At 55.7% G+C, this 27,720-nt stretch overlaps 1 protein-coding gene and 1 non-coding gene across 4 annotated transcripts in view; one reads left to right on the plus strand and one right to left on the minus strand.

Annotated features, from left to right (window-relative positions):
* Window positions 1–27,720, plus strand: part of PGBD5 (piggyBac transposable element derived 5) — a 110,550-nt gene that overhangs the window by 26,386 nt on the left and 56,444 nt on the right. For all 3 annotated transcript variants that reach the window (XM_060286879.1, XM_060286878.1, XM_030839591.2), the window contains exon 2: window positions 27,057–27,484. In XM_060286879.1, the coding sequence (XP_060142862.1) occupies window positions 27,057–27,484 (428 nt within the window). The remainder of the gene's footprint in view (window positions 1–27,056; window positions 27,485–27,720) is intronic.
* LOC115843545 (U6 spliceosomal RNA) lies at window positions 15,479–15,587 on the minus strand. Its single transcript, XR_004035806.1, has one exon. It is a non-coding gene; the product is annotated as a U6 spliceosomal RNA (small nuclear RNA).

Below are 27,720 nucleotides of genomic sequence, written 5' to 3' on the forward strand. Positions count from 1 at the left end.
CAGCCCCCTTCCTGCCCACGATCAGAAGGGTCCTCACCTGTCCCAGAATCGGGACCAAATCCCTCACCTGCTCCCGCCGGCCAGCACCTGCCTCCTGGCCCTTGTTCCGCCCTGAGGCCTGGGGAGGGCCAGCTGTTCCTCTGGACTCAGCACCAGGGGAGCTCACCCAGGCACTTAAAGAAAAGATTCAAAGCAGGTCAGATTTTCATTTGGGCTTGAGATCCGGGAATGAAGCTTCATGGTCCTGGGAAGCGTCAGTCCTGCCTTTTCCAGTAAAAAGTCCATTTCATCATCCGCTCCTTTCATCTTCTGCTTAACCACATCATTAAATGAGCGAATGCCCAGCAGGACACCTGTGTCTGGCTCCCTGCGGCCCCTTCCCTGGGGCAGGCCTGGGCTGCCGCGCAGCCTGGAAGAAAGGCCTGCGTTCGTGGCTTCATTTTTGTCTAATGCTGTAACGAGGATTGGCGCCAGGCATCTGGGGGCGCTCCATAATTGTAAAGCCCGTTCTGTTTATTGGCTGTTAGAGATGGTGAGGATGAGGTTTGTTTCTCTTGGAAATAGCGCATTTTCTTAACTGCACCAAAAACACTGTCGGAGCCGTATTTTATGGATGACCAAGATACAGTTCTTTGTCCTCTCAGCATCACACAGTTTGGTCTTGGACACTGTTCTGGTACAAGGAGAAAAGCACGTTAGGACTTAGCCCGTCAGGTGTTGACGGGCAATAGTCAGTGTTACATTTGCGCAGCGTGTTACACTTTTCACTGATACCAACGTCATAGGTGGGCTACCCCACAGTATGTACCATTTTATAATGTTGCTGTCTGAGACGCAGTCCGTCTGTAAGACCTCTGTTACATCCCTGTGGGCAAGGAGAGAGCAAACGTATTTTTTGCTGGGGAAAAAGATGAGGGGGGCAAAATTGGAAAAGTGCTAAACAGTGGTACCATATGCGGTTTCTGAATCCTTCCCAAATGTTTTGATGACTAAATACGAGAGTGAGTCAGGACCCTGTCTCGGACCCTCACTTTTGAGCTGCGGTCACGAACCCCCTTCTGCTTCGTTCCAGATGCCTCCCGTCAGCAGCCCCCGCCCCCAGTCACACAAATGCCCAGGCAAACTCCATCCTCGGCCACGTGCCCTGTGCTCTCCTGAAGGACTGAGCCCAGTACCTGACCCGTCAGTATGAAATGGGGGTGGAGAAACGGCCACTGGGCCCTGCTAAGCCCCTGGGTGACTCTGAGTGCGGAGAGGCTGGGCGGCGTGGGAGCGCGCCAGCAGCTGAGGGCAAGGCTGGGACACCCAGCCTTAGACTAGGTTTGCCCTCTCCTTGTCGGAGGTCACCGGCAGAGACAGCCAGGAATACCACTGGTTAATAAACCTGGATCGGTGTAGTTTGCTTTGGCGGGCCGGGGGTAGGATGGGAGGGGAGCACCCCAGGGCCTCAGGTGAGAGGTCAGAGGCATCAGGAGGGCTCTGCACGGGGTCTGGGCTTCTGCTGGGTGATTCTAAGGCAGGTTGAGGACACCAAGCCGCGGCCAGTTCTCGACCGGGAGATGTCCAGACTCATCAGTGACAGAGCATCTCGGTCACCTTTATGTAGAAGGTGGAGGGTGATCGTGGGCCGGGTTTGCAGCATAAAGCAACAGTGGCCGCCGTGGCAGATGGAGCCTGGGGCATTCGGTTATTTTATGGTGTGGACGCCGCCTGTGCATGTCCCACCTTGTCTGTTCCGGAGCCTTGTTTATGGTCAGTTGGGAGCATCCCAACCTGGCAGTCACTGCGAACTCCAAAGCTGTGCTTTATTTTCTGCCCTTCCCCCCTCCCCTGGACCCCAGTGTCCATCTTTATAAAAGGGATGGGTGAGGCCCTCCTGCCCTAGGCGGGCTCACTTTGGGACAGGGTAGTGTTCTCAGGTCCCATCCCAAATGATGGCAGACAGGTCCCATTCTCCACATCGAGTCACCTGGGAATTCTAAGTAATAGGAGTCAGGTTGCTGTTGACGCAAGGCCACACTTTACATGTTTTAACGAAACGTTTACTGACTGGATTTTTCAGTCCTCTTTCTGTTTTATGGAGTCAGTAAAACCCTTTTCAGGGCTTGAGCATTTCCACAGCCCTTCTGAAGGTGCTGTGTCTGCAGTGCCCAAGGAAGGACAAGGCCCCGCCTGCCTGCCTGCAGAGATGCTGGACACCTGAGCTCGCAGGTCCATAGACGGGGTTTGGGGAGTCCTTGGACCCCTTCATATTTTATGGAAAGTTTTACATGTGAGTGTGCATGTGTATGTTTATACGGAGAAAGGTCAGCGCTCTTGCAGAATCTCCAAGGGATTTGCACTGCAGCAGAAAGCTCGCCGGAAGCCCTGGAAACGGGAGCTTTCGGTACCGACATGTGCGGGGAGGATGCGTGGCTGGAGGGCCAGGCCCACGCCCCAGGCCGGTGTCTTCCCGGTCTCCCTGGCTGGAGGGGCCAGAACAAGAACCCTGGCCTGAGGTCCCCCCAACTCCGTCTGTTCCTCTCTCCAACCAGGCCCCTCCTTTCCCACTTGGGGACCTGACTCACCAGAGCCCGGGGTGGCCACAGCTCCTCCCGGCCATTCGCCGGGTTGGGAGGGCTGCCACCGTGCACGTAGGCAGCCCTAGGACTGTGTTTAAAGAGAAGTCAGCGGGTCTGGGTGTTGTAAATGGCTTTGACCTTCTCTGTTTTTGACAACCTGTTCTCGACTGTGTGTGTGACTCCTGAGGCACGTGCTGAGGGGCCTGGTGACGTGGGGACATGCTCGTCTGTCTTTTCATTTCTGCCTGTGGCCCGTCTTCTCCCATCTCACAGATTCCCTGGGGAACATCTGCCACCCCCAGAGGACACACTGCAAACTGTGTTCCCTGAACTTGGTAACTGCAACTCAGTCACCTAAACCCCTGCCTGAGTCACTCCTCTTTCGAATAGAATTGGGGAAATATTGGTCATTGGCCGTGATTCAAGGGGCAGAACTCTGCTTCCTGCCTGCCCTGATCCACGGCCTGGCGCCTCCCAGGCCGGGCATCACGCGGGAGCTGGCTGAAATCCAGGTCCGACGCCCAGACCCCCGACCCGGCAGCGCGGCAGGTCCCCGAGGTTTCCAGCACATTCAGGTTTGATGGCTGCTCTTCACACGTTTCAGTATTCAGTGAAGCGAATGTATCCGAGAAGCAGAAGGAATTTGGAGAAATAGGCCTGTCGGTCCTAAATCTCTCTTAGTGCCGCTCTGAGATAAGAGAGCAGATATAGGGCTTTCCTGGTGGCGCAGTGGTTGAGAGTCCGCCTGCCGATGCAGGGGACACGGGTTCATGCCCCGGTCCGGGAGGATCCCACGTGCCGCGGAGCGGCTGGGCCCGTGAGCCGTGGCCGCTGAGCCTGCGCGTCCGGAGCCTGTGCTCCGCAACGGGAGGGGCCGCAACAGTGAGAGGCCCGCGTACCGCAAAAAAAAAAAAAAAAAAAAAAAAGGAGAGAGCAGATATAAGCTAAATGGAGAATGTCTCTAGGCTGTTCCACTTAAGGCTGGTGGTACGCGAACCTGCAATGTGGCGAGATGGCTGGAATTCATGTTGGGGGCCCAGGTCCCACACGATCTCAGCCTCTTAGAAACGCTTCTTCCCCTTCCTCCTTTCTCCCTGTTAAAAGACATTTAAGAAAGAATCTTTCTGTCTAGGTGTTAACGCTAATGATTTGTTTCTCTTCCTGAGCATTTTGAAGTATTTTAATTTTTATCAAGACACAAGGGTCTTGACCCAAAGCAGTGAAGTCCTAGTGATGGAATTTCAAGGTTTTCCACAAGTGGGAGGTTTTTCAAAGCAATAACGTAAAGAGAAGAGCCGTGAGTGCCAGGCCCATAGTTGACCGTCTGTGAGCACTTGTTCTGGACTGAACAGGTGGAGCTGGTGATGGCCAGGTGGAGCTCCGGCTGTTGGGATCTGGGCATCCCGGACCTCACGGAGTTGGTTGATTCATTTGCTGCCATAAGGGTCACAGGGTGACCAGCCGTCCAGGTTTGCGTGAGACTGAGGGGTTTCCTGGGACCCAGGACTTTCAGCGCTAAAACTAGAACAGTCCTGGGCAAACTGGGCGGTTGGTCACCCGAGGAGATGAGTCTGTTACGAAAGCACGTGCGAGGTGTTAAGGGCTCTTTAAATGCCAGATGCTGTGGTCACTTCACTGCAAGGATGCTGGCCTCTATTTAAACTTTCTCCCGTTGGCGTTTGGTGGGGAGCTCTCTGGCCGGTGGTCCTGTACCATCTCGCTGTCTCTTGAGAGACCCACACGCGTGAGTTTGGGGGCAGCACAGAGCCAGCATCTGGGACTGGTGGGCCTTTGAAGGGGCCGAGCTCTGTGGGTGTTTGAGAGCTCACTGCTCAGAGCCTGGCAGCCATCAGCTGGCTGTACCTGGCTTTTACCTCCATTCCTGGCTTCCCCGACGAAAGCACCTTCCTATCGGAGGCACTGTGCGTGCTTGTGCCTTGGGGACAAAAGGCCACGTGGGCTGCCAGGGTGAGCAGTGACGGGAGCGGAAACCCAGGTGTGAGGAAGCAAGGTGCCGATGGCAGGTGAGGCTCTGGACCAAGCAACAATGGTGATGGAACCTGGGGGACCGGCGGCATCCTCGTCCGTTCCAGGCGAAAACACCTTCGTGTCCGGTCAAGCTGTTGGAAAAGCTTCTTGACTTTCAAAGAAACTGGTTTGCTGTGTGGATAGGAAGATTCCTGATTTTTTCAGGGGGAATACTTTTTGGAAAGAGGACCTGGGACATGCAGATGACAGTTGGAGGAACATTGGATCATGCAACCATTAAGATTCAGTTTGAGATTATTATTGAATTATCATGTTAATAAAGACAAGAAACTAAAGTCGTCAAAAGAGGGAACGTGTGTTAGTACTTGTGATGTTTTGACCGGAGAGTTTGGTGAGATGTAGGTTTCACAAGTGGGCGACGGGGAGGGAGAGGGGTTCTGAGGGAAACAGTGCAGAGAGATTGTGTGCAGGGACTCTGGGGAGAGAAGGCCCCAAGTTCAGATCCGCCCTCTGGCATGTAGGCCTGGGGTCCTTGGGCCAAGTATAAACCCTCCTCCTAGTGTTTTCCATCTGCTGAGCACCCGCCGTGTGCTGGGCACTCTGCCAGAAAGTTGCCATATGTGCCCTCAGTCCAGCTTCACAAATATGGCAGGTGTCTTATTATCCACAGTTTACAAGTAAAGAAATGGAAAGTGAGAGGCTAGAAGTGATTCGTGCAAGCCTACACAGGACCTTGGGGCAGGATCTCAGGTCCGCTGGACTCTCCCATTACGCCATGGTGCCACTTTACCTCAGTTTCCTCATCTGTAAAATGGGCATTCTTGTGATTATAGGAAATAGTGTTTCATGTCCTTAACACAAGTCTCTGTACCCAGAGGTGCTTCCCCATCTTCCTTCCCCCTTTTAGTGCTGAACATTGCTCTAAAGAGGTGTTTCCAAAAATAGCACTGCTGGTCCAGAGCCTGCTGACTTTCTAGGCATCGTGGCTTACTCACTCTTCCTTATTCTAGTTAAAGGACTATTGTTGAGTAAACACGTTTTTAGTCACTGAGCTCAACTTTGCTCTTTGCAAAGGTGGCAGTTACAATTGCTGCCTTTTATTTTGCCCAGCAGCGTAATGTACCAAATGAAAGAGGCCTGCTTTTCTTTCTTTTTTGCTCATGTGATGTACTCACACCCAGGCTTAGGTTTGAAGTTTTAGTCTCCCGCACATGGTATTTCAGGATTCGGGTGTAGATTCCCCCATAGCTCACGCGGTCCTCTTGTTCTCTAAATCACAGTGTCTCCTGGCTGTGGAGCCTTGACTTTGAATTGAGAGACAGATGCTGGGTAGTTACAAGGTTTCCTTCCTGCAGCAGGGGCTTGGCAAGTAATCGCCTTGTTTTTTAAGGGAGAATTTTAAGCAGTATTTTAAAGGGCCAGACCCACAGCTTTTACATGGCAGAAAAAAATGAAACGAATCTTTAAAATAACTTGTACCCCCCTTCCTGATGCAAAAGGGATTTTGGAAAAGAAAGCTTGACTTCCATTGAAGTGATGGCAGGATGAGCAAGGCGGGAGATGGTCCAGGCCGTCTCCGATGGGCACCGTGTGCCGAGTCAGAGTCGATTTCTGCGCCCACCCCTTTCCGAGTGCACAAGGAGGGCTGGGTTATTATAGGGAAAGTTAGAGAATACAAATAAGCAAAAAGAAAAATACCCAACATTCCCACATTTTGGTAAATATCTTTCCACATACCTGGATGTGTGTGTGTGTCTATGTTTAATTTAAAGATGAGCTTATCTGAACGTATAGGGTTTGTACAGATTTTCACTTTTATAATCAGTGCTGCGGTGAGCATCCTTATACCGAATGTCTTCATCTCTGTCTGATCACCTACCTGGGATACATCAGTGGAACAGAAGGTCTTTGATGACAGATGCCAAATTTCACTCCCATCGGAAGCGTGAGTGCCCGTTTTCCCATGCTGATTCTGGCCATTATCCTTTTTAAAAAAAATCTTCGATAGCTTGATAAAAATAAATGGTGCCTCATCACCAGTGGTTAATTCATCTGCTTACTTGTGTTGTTCAACATGAATTCATTTACTTATTGGCCTTTTGTTTTATGCCTACTGTTCAGTCCTTTGTGGGTGTTCCTTTGAGGTGGTTATCATTTTTGTTCTTGATTTGGTAAGAACTCTTGATATATTTAGATATTATCTCTGTGAAATATGTTACAAATGTAGTTCTAATTTCCAACATGGTGTTTTGTCCTGTTATTGGATTATGTTCCAAATGCAGGAGGGGATTTTCGGAGAGGAAGCCTGAGTTGGGAGAATGTTCAGCATCACTATAGAGACTTTCCTCCTTAAACCCACCTAAAAATCATGGCCTTAGAAGAAGTGCGTTTGAGGTTACGACTGAACAACTAACTCTAAGCCAACGTCATCTGTCCCTGCTACCTTAGGGGCTCTGAAGAACCTCACCAAACTTTGGAAACATGCATTTACCATTTTCTTCTATTTTTTGATGCTGGATTTTTTTTAGAACATGGAGCTGGAAGAACTTTTAATTTTTAAATAAAATTTGTAGTTTAGCAGACAGGTAGTATATATATGTGTGCATGTACGTAGAGTGTCCTTCGTGTAAAATTTTTAAATTTCTAAATGGGAAGGAGTAGAGGCATGGACCAAAAAAAAGACAAGACATTCATATTTTGAAATGACCTTACTTGGAACGTCATTTCCAGGATTCATTATTTCTGAGCCAATAATAAAGTCACCTTTACCGAGAGTACCTGTCTCTCCTGACCCCGATTCAGTTGCTTAGTAAGGAGCTGGTATGGTTTAGATTCAGAATTAGAATGAAGGACAGAATAGGCAGAATACAGGCTGGCCCAGGATGGCCTGTGGACCTGGGGAGATCCGCTCCCCCCAGCCTGGGGATGCCTGCGGGGCTGTGCGCACAGGGCGGCCCAGGCTGTATCTGAGGTCAGGAAGGCGCCCTGTGCTGCATTTCTGCCTGTGCAGGGGACACACGGGGGCTGTGAATGGGGGCTTCTTGAACAATCAGAGGTGACCCCGCATCGAAACCTACAGGGCTGAGGAGCTTCCCCGTGACAGGCTCCGGGCTCACAGGACGCACTGGGCAGGGCTGAGAATCCAGAGGAAGAAGTGGTTGTTGTTTTGTTTTTTTTTTTAATTTGAAAACAATAAGAAACGTTTCACGGAGGGTCGGTGACCTGTCCTCTGCAGGCAGTGCGGCCCGCGGCATTTCACGTAGAGCTGCGGGTGGGGGGGGGGGGGGTGTCACGCCAGCAGAGGCGATGGCAGGCTGGGGGAGGAGCTGCGAGAAGGCTGGGCAGCCGTGGCGTGAGGGGCTGCGCAGGGGCCTGGGGGAGACGTCGTTCAGGGTGTGTAGCTGCACGGCCTGCCTTGGGAGAGGCAGGGGGTGGACGGAGGGCTGGGGTGGACAGAGGGCTCCGGTGGCCCGAACGACCGTCCCGGGGCAGGTAGGGGGCGGGGAGGGGAGGAGCCGGGGTCGGGCAGGTTGGGTCGCGGGCGCACGTGGAGCTGCCAGCTTGGAGCGTAGCCGCCGGGGTGAGCGCGGGAGGCCGTGGGGCGTGGGCTGCGGTCTGTGGACGCGCGCCCACTGGTCCTCGGGCGGCCTTACTGTCTCGTGCGGATATCACAGCAGGCCCTCGGGCGACGGCTGTCTCCTTGGGTTGTCTCTCTTGTCTTCATCCACAAAGGAGGATAAAATCGGCCCCCGTCTCGGGGATGACGGAGGAGATGGGCCGCCTGCGGGCCTCGTTCCGCATGGGCATCGTGGTCTTGGGGGCGGTGGCCGCGCCGAGATCCGGCGGCTGCGGGGAAGCCTCGTGCTCAGGGCGGAGCTTGACGGGGACGTTTGCCCCCCGGGGTTTGTAGAGCAGGCGAGGAGCAGGGCAGTGTTCCAAGGGAGGTTAAGAGAGAAGCAGCATCTTCCTGCGGAGAACGGCACGGCCTCGGGAGATACCCTGGCTCCCCGCGGGCCCCCCGTGCCGTTTCTTCCCCGACTCTGAAGCATGCTTTGGGGACGTAGGGGAGCAGATCTGAACGAGCCGCACGACTCCAGGTGACTGGGAGGGTTTTGAATGTCGAGAGAGAGATGGAATGGCAGGTGTGGCCATGGGGTGGGGGACCCTGTTTTGCCCCTATTGCAGACAGCATCAACTTGACAGCATGTCTCATGAGTGAAAGGACCACCAGAGGACCCTTTTTTTAATAATCCCTGCACAGGAGATGATGTGATTCCTTAGTGCTGTATTAGATCCTGGCCCTACCGAGAGGCAGTGGAAGGTAGGAATATCGCTTCGCGTGTGGTGGCTTAAAATCATAGTCAGAAACCCGCGTGCCAAAACAAGGTGTCCCCAAAATAACTTCCGTTGCCCTTGATCCCCAAAAGCGAAAGTGCTCTCGTTACCCGGTGACGTGCTCTCCTGATGAGTTCCTGGCCTTAGACTTGGGATGGACACCCACAATGGGACCTTGATGAGGAATCTGCCTTTTTTTATCTTCAGTCTCTGGCTGTAGCATCCCTCCTCCTCACACTCCGATCAAGCCGGGGGTGCGTCCTCATTCGGCCTCCCTGGTCTTTAGGGAAGAGGCTTGAGTCTCATCATCATGTCAGTGTCGAGAGGCACATGCCCCGTGTCAGCGCTTGGCAGGCAGCATCAGTAGCAGTAGCTGTTGCTGGTCCCAGTTTTAGTGTGTACCAGCTGCTGTGCTGTGCTCTCTGCGCAGTGTTTAATTTTATCCTCGTGGTTACTCTTGGGGGCAGAGACTCCAATCATCCCCATTTTACAGACGGGGAAGCCGAGGCTCTGTTGGGTTATGTGCCCTGCCCAGGGCTCTGTTGGAGGGTCAGCTCTGCCTGACTGCAGCCCCCGCGCTCTATTTCTGCAGAGCATCCTCGGAGACTTTGCAGGGCCAGGAGCAGCAGTTGGTCAGCTCGGTGCTCGGCAAGGGTCTGCGGTCGAGAGATCCACTCCCGGGCAGAGCTGCCCTGGCGGGACCCTTCCATCTCTGGGAACCGGGTCATCCTCCTTGCGTTGCTGGCATCATCAGCACCACAGCTGCTTCTCCTCACATGCCTGGCACCGTCGGTGGCAGCATTTCACACCGATTGCCATTGCTTCTCCACTTCTGCAGCCGCCATTCGCCTCTCCGATTCCACAAGCCCCAGCGGCACACAGCTTTAGCGTCCAGACTGAGTTGTCTGCAGGACTTTGGTCCCTCTCTGCTGTGGGAGATGAGCTTCACCCCCTTTATCTCAAGGAACTTGCTTCACAGGGATCCACACTCAGCACCTTGCACCTGCGCGCTTAGGCTCTCCTGCCGCGGCAGGGGGCTGTGTGCGCGCTGAGGCTCTCCTCCTGCGGCAGGGGGCTGTGTGCACCTGCGCGCTTAGGCTCTCCTCCCGCGGCAGGGGGCTGTGTGCACCTGCGATTAGGAAGGGGCTGGTCTGGCCCGGGAGGACTGACCTCATGCCAAAGGCAGGGCAGCTCCTCACCTCCCTTCTAAGATTTCCCTGGGAGAAGGGCCCTCCCTGTAGGAGCAGGCCCTTCCCCACTGGCTGCTGTGCACGGAGCACGTGGGCGGCACCAGGCACTGCGCTCAGAGCTGTTCGGATACCGTCTTGATGGCCCTGTGAGGGAGAGGGGATGTCCCCTTCTTCCAGCAGGAGCAGTAGCAATGAAGTCAGAGCCGGCTTCTTTTTTTTCTGGGGGATAACAGCTTTTTTGAGATATGTTTTACATACCATACAGTTCACCCATTTCCAGTAGACAATTCAGTGGTTTTTAGGACGGCCGCAAATACACGCAGCCATCGTCACAGCTTCAGAACATCATCATCTCAAGGAGAAGCGCCTTATCTGTCAGCTGTCGCTCCCCTACCCCTGCATACTCCTTGCCTCCACTTTCCAAGGAGGCAATAATCAACGTTCTGTCTCTGGAGATTTCGTAGGGCCTGCTTCTTGGCTGTGGACAGCAATTATGTTTTTGAAAGAGCTGGAAAGAACCTTAGGTGGTCTCAGTCCAACCCCTTTATTCTGCAGACGAATATTTGCCTGGCATCAGGCTGCTCGTGGGCGGTGCAGCTGGCCGGGGCCCATCCGTCTCCACGTGCTGCCCCGCCCCTGCTCTGCCCCCTAGTGTCGGAGCTCTCCCGTGATGCCCGCCCCAGCCAGCAGGCAGCAGGCCCCGGCCCTGCAGTGTGTGCCAAAAGTAGTCCTTGGGGTTAGAATAAGAATTCTCAGTAACGGTGACGTGAACAGACCGTTGAACGATGACAGTGACGGCCCTGGGGCCGCTCTGCAGAGCGCAGGGGCCACCAGAGGGGAAACCAGGGCCCGGGCCCTCAGTTTGCCCACTTGTAAATAGAACTGCTGGTTTGGATGATCGTTATATTTTCTGTAGTCACCCAGGACCTCAAAGTGTAAGAACCCTGGCCAGTGGATGGAGCAGGTCGGGCGGGCTGAGTCCAGGAAGGTAAGGCCTCTCGTAGACACTCAGGCCAGCTCCAGGTTTGGTGGGAGGTAGGGAGCTGCCTGCCTCCTGGGTGACTTGGGATTCTCGCCTTAGCGAAGAATAAGTAATAAAAGAATAATAGGGCTTCCCTGGTGGCGCAGTGGTTGAGAATCCACCTGCCGATGCAGGGGACACGGGTCCGAGCCCCGATCTGGGAAGATCCCACATGCCGCAGAGCAATTAAGCCCGTGTGCCACAACTACTGATCCTGCGCTCTAGAGCCCGCGAGCCACAACTATTGAGCCCACATGCCATAACTACTGAAGCCCATGCGCCTAGAGCCCGTGCTCCACAACAAGAGAAGCCACTGCAATGAGAAGCCTGCACACCGCAACGAAGAGTAGCCCCTGCTTGCCGCAACTAGATAAAGCCCGCGTGCAGCAAGGAAGACCCAACGCAGCCAAAAATAAATAAATAAAAATAAATAATTTTTTTTTAAAAAAAGAATAATAAAACTACACAAAGCTTCTCCTCTGTAAAGTGTTCCTTTGGAACGATGCCTCCTTAGAAGGGAAGGAGTCTGTACAGCTTGGCCGTCCCACGGCCCTCTGCCCACGCTCTGCTCTCCATTGATTCCATGTCACATCAAGAGACTGTGGCTCGACCATGAAAATAATAACAACAGCAAGAGGAGGAGTGACCCATGGTTCCTGAGTGCATCCTGGTAAGTGCTAACTCATTTAATCCTCACAACAGCTCAGTGAGGTAGGTGGCCTGAGGCCCACAGAGGAGGCATCGCATTCAAGGTCACACAGCTAACAAGTGGCAGATTCACCCCTGCGCTGCTGGTGCCGGAGGCTTCACTCTCAACCCCCCATGGTCGTGGGAGGATGAAAAAGAAGTCTCATGTAGAAGCGCCCACGACGGCTTCTGACACTGGTGCCTGTTTGGAAAAGGGAAGAGAGACGCCCTCTCTTGCTTAGGTCTGCTCACATCCTCCTGGATGTTTTGCTATTTCATTGTGAGGTTCTTTGTGTGTCTGTGTGTATATGTGTATATATATATATATATATATAATTATTATTTTTTTTTTTTTGCGGTATGCGGGCCTCTCACTGTCGTGGTCTCTCCCGTTGCGGAGCACAGACTCCGGACGCACAGGCTCAGCGGCCATGGCTCACGGGCCCAGCCGCTCCGCGGCATGTGGGATCTTCCTGGACCGGGGCACGAACCTGCGCCCCCTGCATCGGCAGGCGGACTCTCAACCACTGCGCCACCAGGGAAGCCCTTGTCTGTATTTAAAACACACAAACAGGAAGGGAAAGCTCAGATGAAAACTCAAAGCCCAGCCCGAGCGGCCATCTCTCTCACATGTAAGGGGTTGCGAGGATGGAGAGTTTTTCTCCTTAGTGCATCTCCGGCGTCCAGCGTGGAAATGTCAACCTGGAAACCTGCTTTCTGATTTGGGGAGCAGCGCACAGCTGCTTGGAAGACAAGAGTCTGGGGTGCGGAGCTTCCCCGCCTCTCCCCTCATTGCTACACCCGCTCCTGCTGGGGCTCTTGCATTAGCATTTTGCCAACATCTGCTCAGGCTGCCTTTTCTTCCCCAAGTCTTGACAAACAACACCCTTGGTTACAAAGAGGAGTATCTGTAACCAGTGGCAAGCACAAGCAGGTGTTTGACTACCATGTTAACTTTTGAGGGATTCTTATATTTTTCCATAAAAAATTTACCCCCTGAGGTCTGGACTGCATTCAGTCTCCATAAGTTGGGTGTTTTGGCTTGTCCGCTCGCTAATTCCTTCTTAGAAACTTAGGTCGGGGAGGTGGAATCCCAAAGAGGAAAAAGGGGCTGGAAGTCTCTGGAAGCCTCTGAAGAGCTCTGGCCCCAGGGCCCTCTGCCCCTCGCCGCCCAGTGGGAGTGCTGTAGGCAGTGAGCTGGAGCCTGGGGGCCGCGGGCTTTAGAAGGGGGGCCTGGGGCTCGACTTCTCTCCTGCTCATGTGGCCTCCTGTCTAAGGAGTAGAAGTTGGTGCTCGAGGCAGTTAGGCCGTGATGCACAGAGTATCACTGTAGAAAGGATTCTAGAAACCCCCTAATCCCACTCTAGCTTTACAAGTGAAACCAACCCTTTGCGTTGAAAGGAAGGGTAGAAGGACACCAGGACCTCAAGTGCCCAGTCTTTAAAATGTCATTTGCTCTTCTTTTTCTAATTTTAAAGGCCATATATTTAATTATATCCATTAGTCCCAGAAATCACATTCAGAAAAGTATGAAAAATGGAAATCGCTTATAATGGCGGCCCTGCCCCTGGTCACCTGCCCCCACAGCAAGCATTGCTTGTGAGTCAGCACCACCTTCCCCCAGCCCCAGACAGGGCTTCAGAATCCTCCTTGACATGTGTACAGGCAGCTGCTAACTACTGGAATTGACACGAGCTCTGGACAGGGATTGACACCTATGCTGAATTGGAGGGTGAGGTCCTCTTCTGTTCACTCCTGGGGAGGTGAGCGCCCGTGTATGCGCTGGGTGTCGGGTGGCACCTGCACAGATGGGTTTTGGACACACCCTGGGCGATACAAAGGCTACAAATCTTAGCCCCACTTTGTGTCATTCTCCATACCTACTAGCCACTCTGCCACTGGAGTGATTTAGGAAGTTGAAGCCTTTGATAGTCACTAAAGCCTTTATTAAAATGAAAACCCCCGTGGGAAGCGTCATACCTGAAGGTGTTCTCTGCTGGAACTTCAGTTCTCTAATAAGATCCTGGCAGAGCTGCAGAGCTGGAGTCGTGAGGGACAGACGGGGGTGGGAGACGCACCATGGAGAAAGGCCGGGCCGGCAGGAGGTGCCGGGAGGCCCTAGGCCACCTGCTGCAGGTCATCCTCACCCGGCTGACCACAGTGAGGCTCTCTGGAAGGGACCTGTGCGTCGTGTATGCTGATTGGCGTCTGCTTATGAACAGGGGTGAGTGGAGTACTAACTTCATCCCCGTCGACATTTAGCCAGCGGAGTCTGTTGCAGAGAGCATCTCTCTAAGGAAGATATGACGTAATCCGAGTTTCTATAGGAGGAGGACAGCCTTTCTGCATCTGCTCCAATTGGAAGGGCTACCATTGGAAAGGTGCATTCTGTGCTCTTAGCACGTATGTGGGGCGAGCTCCTTACCAAATGAGAGGACAACAGGGGGACGGTGGTGGGGAGACACGTAGGGCAATTGCTAGGTGTGGTTTATAGTGTTCTGGGTCTCCTAACTGCTTTCACTGTTGATTATTCACTCTAGTTTTTTATCTTTATGCATGAAAATGAGGAATCGTTGTGTATGTGCTTTGCAATTGGCCTTTCTGGTGTGGAGTCACCCTTAACAGGAAGGAAATCTAAACAACGCAGTAGCTCCAAAAGTGCCGGGTCTGCGTGGTCTGGGTGGTGTGACGTGTCGGAGGGCGCGCTGAGCTGAGAGCACCCTGCTCTTCCTGGGCTCACAACGTTACAAGTGCAGCTGCCTGTGCGCCGTGGGCCTTCGCCTGCCTGGAAGACCCGCTCCTCTCTTATGAGACGCTTAGGTGATAGACCTCACTCACCTTGGCTGGGGAGGGCTGCCCCACAACGGGACCTGTTACTGCCTTCCGTCCCCCCAGCCCGCGTCCTCGTGCTCAGTGCCCAGGGAGCTGGTGCAAGGCTGGATGGCACTTGGGGCGCCGTGGTGGGAGGCGTGCTTCCGTGACGGGGCAGCGGCATGGAGTCAGGAGGCAACTAGGGCTCACGCTCGGGCTCTGACCTTCAACAGTTGGCCCGAGGTCTGTGTCTCTTCTTCCTCATCTGTAAAACTTCCTTAGAAATGTGGTGCTAACATACGTGAGTCTCCAGTGCAGCTCTGGGCACATCACCAGCCCTAAATGAAGGTCCCCTCCCCATACCGGACACCTCAAACTTAGGTACGTTGTGGAATTAAAGGATGTACCTCAGAGGCTCCCCTCCTGAAGGAATAATCTGACTACTGTCCAGCTTGAACAGGCCTGTTGGGCACGCGACAACTGGCTCTGGGTTTCTGTTCTCAGGTTCTCTGAAGCCGGGCCTCAGTGGCGGTCACCTTTGCGCCTTCTGTTCCTCAAAGACTAAGTCTTTTTTTTTTTTTTTCCTGCATTTTTGAGTGTTTTATTTATATCAAATTGGATAAAATGTGTGTATTTCTCAGACAGAAAAGACACGTCGAGGTAGAAATGTACCTTTCCACTATTCATGGGTGCACAAGCACATGGGGAGATTGTAGAAGTGCAGATTGTGATGCAGTAGGTCCGGTAGGCCCGAGTTCTATTTTTTTTGGGGGGGGGGTGGTTTTGAGTAATGTTTATTTAAAATTTTTATTTCCTTGTATCATTTTTTTTTTTTTTACTTCTTTATTAGAGTATAATTGCTTTACGATGGTGTGTTAGTTTCTAAAGGTATGGAACGCTTCACGAATTTGCGTGTCATCTTCGAGCAGGGGCCATGCTAATCTTCTCTGTATCGTTCCAGTTTTTTAGTATATGTGCTGCCGAAGCGAGCACGACCAAGCATTTCTTAAACGTCCCTGAATCCTTTAGAACTCAGGCGTCGCTGGTTGTCTTTCCAGTGGCCAGGGGCTGGGCCCACGGCAGCAGGTGGGCCTTCCAGGCAGAGTGGCCCACGATGCACAGGTGATCGTGTTTCTAGAGCAGGTCTCATCCGGGTAATTTGTCCTACCGATAATTTTCGTACAAACTTCATCCTGAAACTGCACGATTTAAAGCTGAGGAAAAAATAACATTGCCACGAGATGGGCGACAAGAATAGCATTTGTGTTGGAAAACAAACTGCAGTTTAAAACGGCGGACACTTGTCCAAGCTCGTGCTGCCGTGGACAGCCGGGCACTGGTGCCCGAACGTGGGTTTGATCAGGTGATGGTGGAGCTCCTGGTGAAGGGAGAGGGCTCGGTTCCAGGTCGGGGTCTGTGGGCGCCCAGCCCCACCCAGACCCAGAAGGGGAAAGGAGGTCCTGGTGACACAGCCTTCGCCAAGGGCCGCCCCCTGGGCCGAAGCTGGCGGTCCCGCCAACATGGGCCATCGAGGGGCAGCTCTGGACAAACACACGCGAACCCTCAGCCTCTCTGCCTCACTGCTGCAGAGGCGGCCTTGTGCTTACACGTAGAAACATCAGGGTCATATAGGTCTTTGTTAAGTAAAATAAACGTGATTTATTTCTAGTTACTGATAAATATATGAATAGCTCCCTGGGCAGCGTTTGTGGAGTTGGGCTCCGGAGTGTGGCCTGAAAGGGGAAAGGCTACCAGCAGGCCAGAGGCCGGAGTCACCCCAGCTCACTCACTGTGACCGTGACCGTCTCTGGTCTTTGTTTCCTGGTGGGAAAGTGAGGCGGACGTGCCATCTGTCTTGGAGGCCACGGGGTGACCAGCGGGACAGGGTCAGCCTGGGCCCACAGCGTCTCCGGGGTCGCCCTCCGCGTCTGCACCTGCAGCGTCCTGCCTGTCCCCGCCCGGCCTCCACGCCGAGAGCGGGGATCCCGGGCCCGTGCTGCTTGTCCCTCACTTGCCCAGGCTTTTTCTCCCTCCCCCCGCCTCAGGGCCTGGTTCTCCATCCCAGCACCCCTTTCCTTATCTCCTGCGTTCTCTCTCCCGCCAGGGTGTGGGCGGGTGTGCAGGGAATTAGAGGGATCGCCTCAGCATCCGGGGACCAAGCGGCTCCTGTGCCTTCATTTGCGCTGAGACAGGGCCGGCACCGGCTGTCTGTCCGTCTGTGGGGCGCCGCGGGGCCCTGGGGTAGTAGAAGCTACAGCCCTGTGCTGTTGCGGCTTCCTCCTAACCCCAGCTACTCTGCAGCACCCCCTTGTCCCCAGCACACGCAGACGCTCGGAGTAAATCCAGAGGGGCTGACGGTGGAGAAGGAGGAGGACGGTGTGCGGGTCTGCAGACCTGGGCTGTGTGGCCTCAAGTGACTGACGAGTCTGTAAGAGGGGGTAATGGATCGCACCAGTGATTCTAAGCCAGGAGAGAGAGAGAGAGAGAGAGAGAGAGAGTGTGTGTGTGTGTGTGTGTGTGTGTGTGTGTGTGTGTGTGTGTGTGTGTGTGTCGGGGCGTTGCCCAAGAGAACCAGGGTGGGGGGCTATCACCCATGTCCTGCAGGTCTGCCTGCAGAGGGAGTCCAGTGCCACCCACCTCCCCATCTGCGTGCACGGACCAGGCGGAGCCCGCTGCCCTCTGGGGAGGGGAGCCTGGGAGCCAGCAGTGCCTGGAATGTAGGGGCCAGCAGAGCACGGACCAGCTGTCCCCGCCCACCCCCGCCCATCGGTGATCTAACGGCCGTCATGTCCACATACATCCTTGACCAACTGCTGCTCAGGCCGGGCTGGGCCCCGGAGGGGAGGTCCAGGTTTGACCTTCCGAGGCCCGCTGTCTGGGGCAGGCTGCCGCGTGACCGTTACTTTCTCATTTGGCTTGGCAAGGGCCGGACCGTTTCCCTGGGGGCCTCGCAGGGCCTCTGGCTTCTCCAGACTCATCCTCTCTGGCCTGTGGCTGCGATGTTGCAGGGCTCGGGGCCAGCCTGCGCCACTTGCTTCTGGTTTGTCTGCTTCTTCAGGCTCCCAGCGTTTTTTCAGTGCCGAGACAGGGTTCCCAAAACGGCGCGTTTTCTGTGCGCGGCCCAGCGTGTGTGTCTCCGTAACGACGTATTTAATCTCATGTGTAGGTAAGCACAAAGGGCCACATCTAGGGTCCTGAGGAATGTGAGGCCCGGGTCCCTCACCTCTTTGGCTACATACACACACTGCATGCACGCACACACAGGTGCCTGGTAAGGGTCCCCGGCTCCAGGACCTGCCCCTTTGTCTTCCCCCTCCTTCATCGGGTTCCATAACCCTAACCCTCGATGCTTTTGACCTCCTCTGTTTACTGCCCTCAAATCCTGAAGAGCCATTTCCCTTTCACTCCCTCGTTCCCTCATTCATTCATCACTCACCCGACAAGGTATCTGCTGAGCGCCTCCCGTGGGCCAGACGGTGTTCTAGGCGGTGAAGATGCAACAGGGAACAGAAGAGACAGAGACCCCCGCCCGTGGACCCTACACGCACCCCTTCTGTTACCCTCTCTCCCAGGAGTCACCGTAAGTGACAGAATCACCCTGACCTCCCCGACAGTATCCTAACAATATCCACGACTTCCTGTTGGTACATCCCCGCCGGCGTTCAGGGAGGGGCCGTTTCACGTCAGCAGCACACAGTTCTCTCTGAGGATCTCCTTCAGCCACGAGGAGACCTCCCAAGCCCACGTGCGCGCCGGTGGTTGGCTTCCAGCTTTCCCTCCTTTCTCCTGGTCAGCCGCTGCCTCACAGCCATCCTCACGGTCAGAGCTTCAGCACGTACGTGGAGGGTCGCAAGCAACCACAAAGCCAGAGGGACCCACCGTGTGGGGCGTCCGTGCCCCCGTGCGCAGGGGCATCGGGGCGAGGCTCTCCGGCGCGTCTTTCCCCAGGTCAGGTGACCTCACACGAGTTGTTCCCGTGAGCCTGAGCCTCCACAGCTGCGAGGTGGGCATCCCAGTGCCTCCTTGGTTGACCGTTGCAAGAGGAAAATACTGCCAGTTACACGCCTGCTGTGGTGCTCGATGCCAAGAAGACCCTCCACCAGCGCCTCAGGGTCTTCTGTCCTGTCAAGGGCACCCTTCTGGAAGCCTAGGGTGGTGACATCCTTTTCACTGCTTCTGCCCCGGCGCCTGACGGCGTGGTCCGCTTCTGTCACCTCTCGTGGAGGAGGGACTAGGGTGGTCCAGTGTGGTCTGGGGGGTGCGGGTGAGGTTGCCATGCTACCTGGAACTGGCCAGGGCTGGCAGCAAGTTGGGGACCTCAGTGGCCTCAGCTGAGCCCTCATGAACGGGAGGAGGTAGGTGTGGGGAAGGAGCCTGAGGAATGAACAGTGTCCCGGGTGGATGGAAGTCGGGCACGGACCCGATGCGATTGGGGCTGAAAAGCTGCAGTGGGTGTGTTGGCATCAGGGAAGATCTGGGAAGCGATGGGGGACGTTAACTCGGCATCCGGGTGGCCCATCCTCCCTGGCCACTCTGCACGAACTGGGGCTGGAGGTGGGCAGGCCTTGGACTGCTCGTCACCACCACGTCCCTCCCCCATCAGGTGCTCCCCAAGTGGGAAAGTGTCCTTCTGTCCTTTCTGTACCCAAGCAGAGCTTTCAAAATACAGCCTCGTGTGAAAAATAGACACGGTGTCTAAATGAAACACAAAGTGTGGTCGCCAAGCCTGCTGTTCTGTCACAGCCATCTGGTACGCGAGCTCCTGGAAGAGGGACAGGGGCCGGGGATGCGGGGTTCACGGATGCCGTCCGCAGGTGGCGAGGCGCTGTTACTGGGCGTCGGGCGTGTGCGACGCACCTTAGGCTCCTGACCTACGTCGCCCCACTTCATCCTCACCCAAACCCTGAATTTCATACTGTTATCTTCCCTTTACCGACATGGAGACTGCAGATCACAGTGCTGTAGACTGAGCGTTTGTGCCCCCCAGATTCATATGCTGAAACCTAACGCCCAGTGTGATGGTGTTGGGAGGTGCTCAGGTCATGAGGGTGGAGCCCTCGTGATGGGATGTGTGCCTTATAAAAGAGACCCAGAGAGCTCCCTGGTCCCCTCCCCATACAGCGAGGAAACAGACCCCTATGAACCAGAAGGCGGCCGTCACCTCGCCGGACATCGAATCTGCCTGCACTCGATCTGACCCTGCACTTTTGGCCTCCGGAACTGTGACAAGTACATTTCTGTTGTTTGAGCCCCTGCCTGTGGTATTCTGTTGTAGCAGCCCAAACAGACCAAGACAGAGAGGTTAAGCAATGTGCCCCAGGTCGCACGCCTGGCGAGTCATGGGGACCTGGGCCCAGTGCGGGCTGTCCTCAGCGTGTCTGCACAGCAGCTATTTCAGAATGACGATATGAGACTTCTATGCGATTATTGACATTCCTCAAGATAACTTACATCATCGTCTTGTTGTTTCGTTAGTCTTGGAAGGGAGATGATGCAAGTTACCAATGAGAAGCTGAGACCCAGAGAAACAGCAGCTTCCCGGAGGTTCAGGTAGACGAGACCCTGGAGCAGGGCAGCTCCCGACCCAGCCCCAGCCCCAGAGACCCAGCCCCAGACCCAGCCCCAGACCCAGAGACCCAGACCCAGCCTTAGACCCAGACCCAGAGACCCAGCCCCAGCCCCAGCCCCAGCCCCAGAGACCCAGCCCCAGCCCCAGCCCCAGCCCCAGAGACCCAGACCCAGCCTTAGACCCAGACCCAGAGACCCAGACCCAGCCTTAGACCCAGACCCAGAGACCCAGCCCCAGCCCCAGCCCCAGACCCAGACCCAGACCCAGAGACCCAGCCCCAGCCCCAGCCCTAGACCCAGCCCCAGCCCCAGCCCCAGAGACCCAGCCCCAGCCCCAGCCCCAGAGACCCAGCCCCAGCCCCAGCCCTAGACCCAGACCCAGAGACCCAGACCCAGACCCAGAGACCCAGACCCAGACCCAGAGACCCAGAGCCAGCATTAACCCCAGAGACCCAGACCCAGCACTAACCCCAGAGACCCAGACCCAGCACTAACCCCAGAGACCCAGACCCAGACCCAGCCCCAGAGACCCAGCCCCAGACCCAGACCCAGAGACCCAGCCCCAGCCCCAGCCCCAGCCCCAGAGCCAGCCCCAGTCCCAGACCAGACCCAGCCCCAGCTCTGCGCAGCTCTTCCTCAACCTTACCACCACCCCACCCCCCAGCGCTAAGGGAGAGGGGAAGCTGTGTCTTGGTGCCCAAGTATCTTAGTGGGATGAGCCTGGTCCAGGGCGGGCGGTGGGTCGGGAATGAGCCTGGGGGGAGGGTGGGTGCAGGGGGAGCCTGGGCCAGGCTTTCTCAGTAGCGTGGACTGTTGAAGGCCACAGCACACTGGGCATGGCAGGACTCACAGACACAAATTGTCGCAGAATAGCCTTGTTGCCTCCTGGCCTTTGGGCTACTGCCGATAAAGCAGTCAGTTACAGTGACATCTGTCGTTCGTGTGACCTCTGCGTCTGCTCTGCGGCGTCATCACCTCGCTACTCACGCTGAGAACCAGATCCGGTCGGAGGGGGAGGAATTCCTGTTCTGTCTGTACAAACATGTCTGACCTGATCTCTCTTCACGAACGGAGTCCAAAGAATAGTTTGTGCACGTGAGCTCGACTGTAGAGACACCGCTGCTCCAGACAGAGAGGACACGGTTGGGCTGGAGGGTTCCCCGGGCCCAGGGGAGCGGGCACTGCCGTCCTTTCTCTCCAGGGCTGTCTTAGCTCAGTGCACGTGGAGATGGGCACGGCCACCTCTGCCCGGCAGAGCGCTCCCAGGAGACCCCTTGGAGCAGGTTGACTTCAGGTGGAGGAACTCGAGTTGGCTGTCACACAGAAATCTGAACGTTTCGTGTGAAATAGGGCTTTCTTACGTGTGTGTATGGGCCTCATACAGTGAGTGTTTCTGAAGGTGACACGTCGGGCTCGCGTGCATGTCACCCCTTCTCTGTGTACCTGCGCTTTGCCACATGACGTCTAGTCAAGGTTCTGGATTTAGTGTCTCCATTAGCCCACTAGCCTCTTTCTGTAGGGACTCCACGCTGCTCCTCTATGGTCTGTTCGCTGTGAATGGCATCAACTCAGGTGCCCGGCGCCAAAACTGTTTTCTTTGTGCGGTCAACTGCTTTGCCAACCACTGTGCTGCATCAGCTCGAGGAAGACCACACGCACGCACACGCACACATGTGCACAGTTTACTGTTACGCGTCCCTAACGAGGCAGCCCCACAGCTGACACGTTACGTGACTGATGCGGTTCTTGGGGTTTTCCGGCCAGGTTTCTGCAGGTTTTCTAACGGCCTTAGATGTTCCTCTGTTGGAAGACACCATTTAGGGGACTGTAGCACTGATCTGAGCTCATTTCCGTATGTTGGTAAGCGTTGCAGATCAGGCCTAAGCAGAAGGGGAGCCTTGGTGCTGCCTACAGCCGCCCGGTGACATAGGGCTAGGTATCCCCCTTCCCCCTGCCACACATCCAGGGACGTCGGGAACACAGCCGGGACTCCTACCCCTGCCTGGAGACCCCTTGATCCGGCTGTGAATTGCATTCGTTGCCTGTCACTTAGCTGTGAGCAAAAGTTACGCAAGGGAAGAGGCGTTAGAGCTCTCCCGTGGCCGCCTGGCTGCGTCCTGCAGTGGAGACTTAGACCTCAAGTGTTTGTCAGACAGCTGGCTTGTCCTGCCTATCAGCCACCGGGGGAAGGAGAGCAGGATGCGAGAGACAGGACGATTACGTCCACCGAAGATGAAGACCAGCTGCAGCTGGCAATGAGAACAACGGGTCCGCCTGTCTTCTGCGTTACCCATTTATGGACTGTTGCCTTAAGGTTTTTCAGTGTCTCCAGTGAGAGGAATATTTTTGTGATGATGCAGGATGTTCCCGTTATATTTTTTTATTAATTTTTTTTTGGCCGCATTGGGTCTTTGTTGCTGCACGCAGGCTTTCTCCAGTTGCGGCAACGGGGGCTACTCTTCGTTGCGGTGTGTGGGCTTCTCATTGCGGGGGCTTCTCTTGTTGCAGAGCACAGGCTCTAGGCATGGGCTTCAGTAGTTGTGGCACGTGGGCTCAGTAGTTGTGGCACATGGGCTTAGTTGCTCCACGGCATGTGGCATCTTCCCGGACCAGGGCTCAAACCCATGTCCCCTGAATTGGCAGGTGGATTCTTAACCCCTGCGCCACCAGGGAAGTCCTCCCGTTATATTTTTATACCGTTTGATTTGGCCTGGAGATAAGTTTTTTTTTTATTTTTAAACCGTTAATTCAAAATACTTTGTTCCTCATATATGTCGCAAAACTGCTGACTGTTTGTACCCCAAAGTGCCAGTGTATGCAAAATGCCAATCTCATCTCAAAATGAAAGCTTCAGTCTCTAAAAGGTTACGCTTTCGAAAGCACACAAAGCCAGCCTTTTCTTCCAGACAGGGCAGAGGTGGGGGTCAGTGCCACACGCGGGGTGCCCGCTGCCTCGGGTCTGGGTGGTGCAGTGCGTGGAGGGAAGGGAGCAGCTGGAGAAGCTCCTTGGGGACCGGGACCCACACCCCAGCGGGCCTCAGGGCGGACTGGCCAGGACCAGCCATTGTCTGACTTCCACTCACTCTAGGGTGGTTATTACTCCAATCGGATTGGTAAGGAAACTGAGGCACAGAGAGGTTATGTGGCCTGCCTAAGGTCACACAGCCAGCAGCTGTGGACAGGGAAGGGGGAAAAGGCATCAGAAGACGCAGAAGGGCCGGGGGGAGTTCTGCAGTGGTTTCCCTCAATCCAGGAAGGGAGGGAGGGAGGAAATTAAACCCAACAAGATCCCAAGCCAGCTCACCGAAGCTGGGCACCTGGTAGGTGTCTGTGACGCGCCCCTTCCCACATCCTGTCCCACCCAGGGCTCACCTGGCCACCCCAGCTTGGTGTCCTCAGGGAGGTGCAGCCAGGGGTGTGCCAGCTCTGCCCCACCCTGCCCGCCCACTCAGGCCTCCTGTTACACACAGAAGCTGCTGGCTGACCTGGCCTCTCCACCAGGCATTAGCACGGGGGGCTGCTGTCCAGACACCAGACCCTGCCTAGGGGGCTCAGCACCGATGCCCCTTCGCATTGGTGGGCGTGGCTCCTTCCTCCCTGCCACTCACGTTCCATCCACCATCAGCGGGAATATGTTGAACATACCGTGTACTGGGCTCCAAGGCGGCAGGGTGATAGGACGGCCTCGACCTCTGAGGGTGGGGCAGCAGAGGCAGGCCACAGCAAGTGTCAGTCCCTAAGAAAACCACCGTAGGCTGATGAACATAAGCGGGGAGACCAAGTGGGGGCCGAGACTGAGAAGCCCGGCGCTGGTCAGCTTGCAGTTGGGTGGGCAGGAAAGCCTACCGGGGATGCTCAGGGAATCCAGAGGCCAGGAGGGCTTCGTCCCCGCAGACGGGCCTGCGTGGACGCAGGGCCTGTGGTGGGAAGAGATGCCGGGGCCCAGGCCTGACACCAGCTCCACCTGCCCGGCATGCAGCGCGGCCCAGGCGAGTCTGGGGGTGGGGCATGCAGGGCCCTGCACCCTGAGCGCTTGGGGAGGAATGTGGTTCTGCTTTAAGTGCAGTGGGCGCTCGTGGGGGCGTTTTCCTTACGCAGCGGGTACTGTACTCCGGTTTATGTCTTTAAAATAATTTCCCTGTTGCTGTCAGTTATTTGGGGAGGGGGGATGCCCGTGGGGGAGGCTGCTTTAATCATCTGGGCCAGAGGTGGCGGCCGCGTGGGAGGGCGGGCTGCATGCGCTGGTTGGTGGGCACGGTGTGGCGGTGAGGGTGGCAGGACGTGCCGCAGGGGTGGGCGTGGGCTGCAGGAGGCGCAGGACCCACGGTGGTCCAGGTGTCTGGCCCAGGTAACCGGGGGGCCGGTGGGGAGGAGCAGAGGGTGGGGGGCGCAGTGGGGGCCTGGGGTTTCGGTCCAGACACCGTTAGCTTACGGTATCAGCCTGCGTGCCAGTCCTGGTGCCAGCAGAAGTGATCAGTGGATGTGGCCGCTTCTGCATGGAGGCTCCCGGGCTCAGGCCGCCCCCACTGCCTGTAGTCCGTGCCCGTGCCCAGCACACCTGCAGGGGGACCAGGGGAGGAGCCCGAGAAGCACAGGGATGGGCCGTGGCCACCTTCCCGCTCCGTTGGGTCCCCGCCGGGTCTCAGTGACTTCAGGAGCTGCCCAGACCTCCCCCACTCTGCGGCAGCGAGGACCCCCTGAGGTGTGGTCCGTCATGCTCACGGTGCCAGCCCAGGTCCCGTGCCCCTCGACGCCTCGAGCCGCTTACCCTCCTCCCGGGGCCTTTGCACGAGATGTTCTCTCTGCCCGAAATACTCTGCAACGTCTGCAGCCCCGCCCCACGGGCTGATGACTTTCCACCCATGAAGCCCAGCTCGCGTGGCCCCTTCAGGGAGCCTCCCGGACCCTGTCCCCAGGCCCTGGACTCAGGGTCCCCTCGTGGGCACAGCCTTCCCCAGCCTGACATCACTGGGTCACTCTCCGTGGCCTGCTCCCCTCACCCCATCGAGAACGTCTGGGGAGGGAATACCGGTCACACTCCTTTCTGTTCCCAGGGTCACCACGACGTTTTTCACTGAATGGTGATTCCCTGCCACCCTCGAGTGACCGTCCCCTTTCCAAACAGCACATCTGCTTTTGTAGCCGCTGCTGAGAAGGGGGGTTAGGGTTTCCTCGCATGCGGTGGGCTGGGGAGTCTCTGAGCGACTGTCGGGGCCCCCCGGTCTGCAGGCCTGCTGCCACATCCTGGGTTTGATCCCCTGGAGGCTGAGGGCGCCAGGTGGGTGGTGGCGATGGGGCCTTGAAGGAGCGGCGTGGTGACACGATGGGGTGGGTGGCCGTGAGGAGGGAGGGGAGGGAGACGGCTGTGTGAGTTTATAAGAGGGTATCAGCTACTTCCCGGTTTCTTCATTAAGCGGTCGGCCAGGCCCCTGTGTGAATTCATTTTGAAATGGTCTGAGAGGCAAAATGACTTTAAACATAACTTTTGGAAGAGAACATTTCATTCTGCTTACTCAGCATGATGTAGCCATTAAAATGCTGGTTTGCCTCCTTTTTGAAAGCTACCCCTGAATAATTTATGGCCTCACCTACTGCAAGGTTCGCGGAAATAAAATGATTTCAGTCAGGGCGGCCGTGGAGTCGCCTTCCCGGCCTCATTGTCAGGTCAGCCAGGGCGGTGCTCGTGGCACCAGGACCGCCTGGAGCCCTTCCAAGAAACGACTGGTGAGCAAGAATATGGTGGCCGCTTTGCTCTCTGGGCCTTGGTTTCTTCTTCTGTAAAATGAGGGCAGTTAGAGCATTCTAAAGCCCTCAGCCCGCCATCAATGGATTTCTGTAGATAACGTCTCAGTAAAGGTTACCCAGTTGTAGGTACCTCCGTAGGGCCAGGCACTGTGCGCGGTGCATCCCCTGCGTCCCCCGTTCAGCCTGCCCCACACGACAGCCTGGCAAAGCAGCTATTACTGTGCCCACTTTATGAACGGGAGGGATGAAGAAATCTATCCAAGGCCGTGCAGTTAGCGAGCAGTAAATTTAGGGTTGCACGTCCCAGATCTGTCCATCTGCGTTTAAGACCTGGGATGCCTCGTGTACACTGTCAGTCTTAATTTTGCTGTAGAAAAGTTGTTTTTCAGAGACTGCCTAATTCAGTCGTAGAGGAAAGTTGGGGGTGGGCTGGGGGTGAGTTTAAGCTTCCAAAGAACGTGCACAGCTTTTATTAGAAGTCACTATGAGGATGCAGTAGAAGCAAAGCTTGTCCCCTTCAAGTCTCTATGTGCTGTTAGCCTGGCTTACATGGAGTTGAAAGCCATGTCTCTTTAAGGATGTGTGTGTGTATGTGTGTGTGTGTGTGTGTGTGTTTCAAAAGGCTGTCCTTGCATTTGTAAAAAACTGTGAGGTTTTCATTGCATTGGTGAAATTATCTAAACAAGACCCTTCAGATTTATTTACTAATAAATTAAGAGTCACCACCCAGACAGTACCTAATAGGTTGCCGTCTCGCTTGAACGGAATCTTTCGGGCCCCGAGTGGTGAAAGGATTCTTATTTCCAAAGTCACCTTAACTTACAAGGAGACGAGAGCCAGAGCGCCACGCCGAGCTCCTCTGTTCCGAATTCGCTGTGTCGCTGGTGGGGGCCCTCCACCCTCCTACCCCGCGGGCCTTTCTCTCCGATGGTGTTTCTGGTCTGCCAGAGCTGTGAGGCGGGGCCGAGGGCAGGGCGCAGTGGGGAAGCGGGGCGGCGTGTCCTGTCGGGGGAGGGGTGGAGAGCAGGACGCTTCGGGGCGCGTGTTCGGGCTCCTCCCTGGAGGGAGTCGGGAGGGAAGGTGGCGCTCGGGCGGAGGCCTCGAGGGGACCCAGTGGCTGTAGCAGTGGCGCTTGGCCTGCCTGTCCAGGTCCCATCCGGAAGATGCCGCCCAGCGCCAGTGCCGTGGACTTCTTCCAGCTTTTCGTCCCTGACAACGTCCTCAAGAACATGGTGGTGCAGACCAACCTGTACGCCAAGAAGTTCCAGGAGCGGTTCGGGAGCGACGGGGCCTGGGTGGACGTGACGCTGCCGGAGATGAAGGCGTTCCTGGGCTACGTGATCTCCACCAGCACCTCCCACTGCGAGTCCGTCCTCAGCATCTGGAGCGGCGGCTTCTACAGCAACCGCAGCCTTGCCTTGGTCATGAGCCAGGCCCGCTTCGAGAAGATCCTCAAGTACTTCCACGTCGTGGCCTTCCGCTCCAGCCAGACCACACACGGCCTCTACAAGGTCCAGCCCTTCCTGGACTCCCTGCAGAATGGCTTCGACGCCGCCTTCAGGCCTTCCCAAACCCAGGTGAGGCCGCCAGCCAGGGCCGGGCCTTCAGGGGTGGCAGTGGTTTGGGGAAACGGTGGGTGGTGCCCTTGGCACCCTCCCATCCTGCCTTGACCCCGAGGTCACCTCCGGGGTATCCCTGCTCGTCCCCCAGCCCATCCATCCCCATCCAATCAGAGGGAGCTGAAGAAGGAACAGCTCCAACCCACATTCAGCGTTTTGCTCCGAGATGCAGTTTCCCTTCTCTTTTTTTTTTT

Source organism: Globicephala melas, chromosome 16 (assembly GCF_963455315.2).
Source record: "Globicephala melas chromosome 16, mGloMel1.2, whole genome shotgun sequence".
NCBI lineage: Eukaryota > Metazoa > Chordata > Mammalia > Artiodactyla > Delphinidae > Globicephala > Globicephala melas.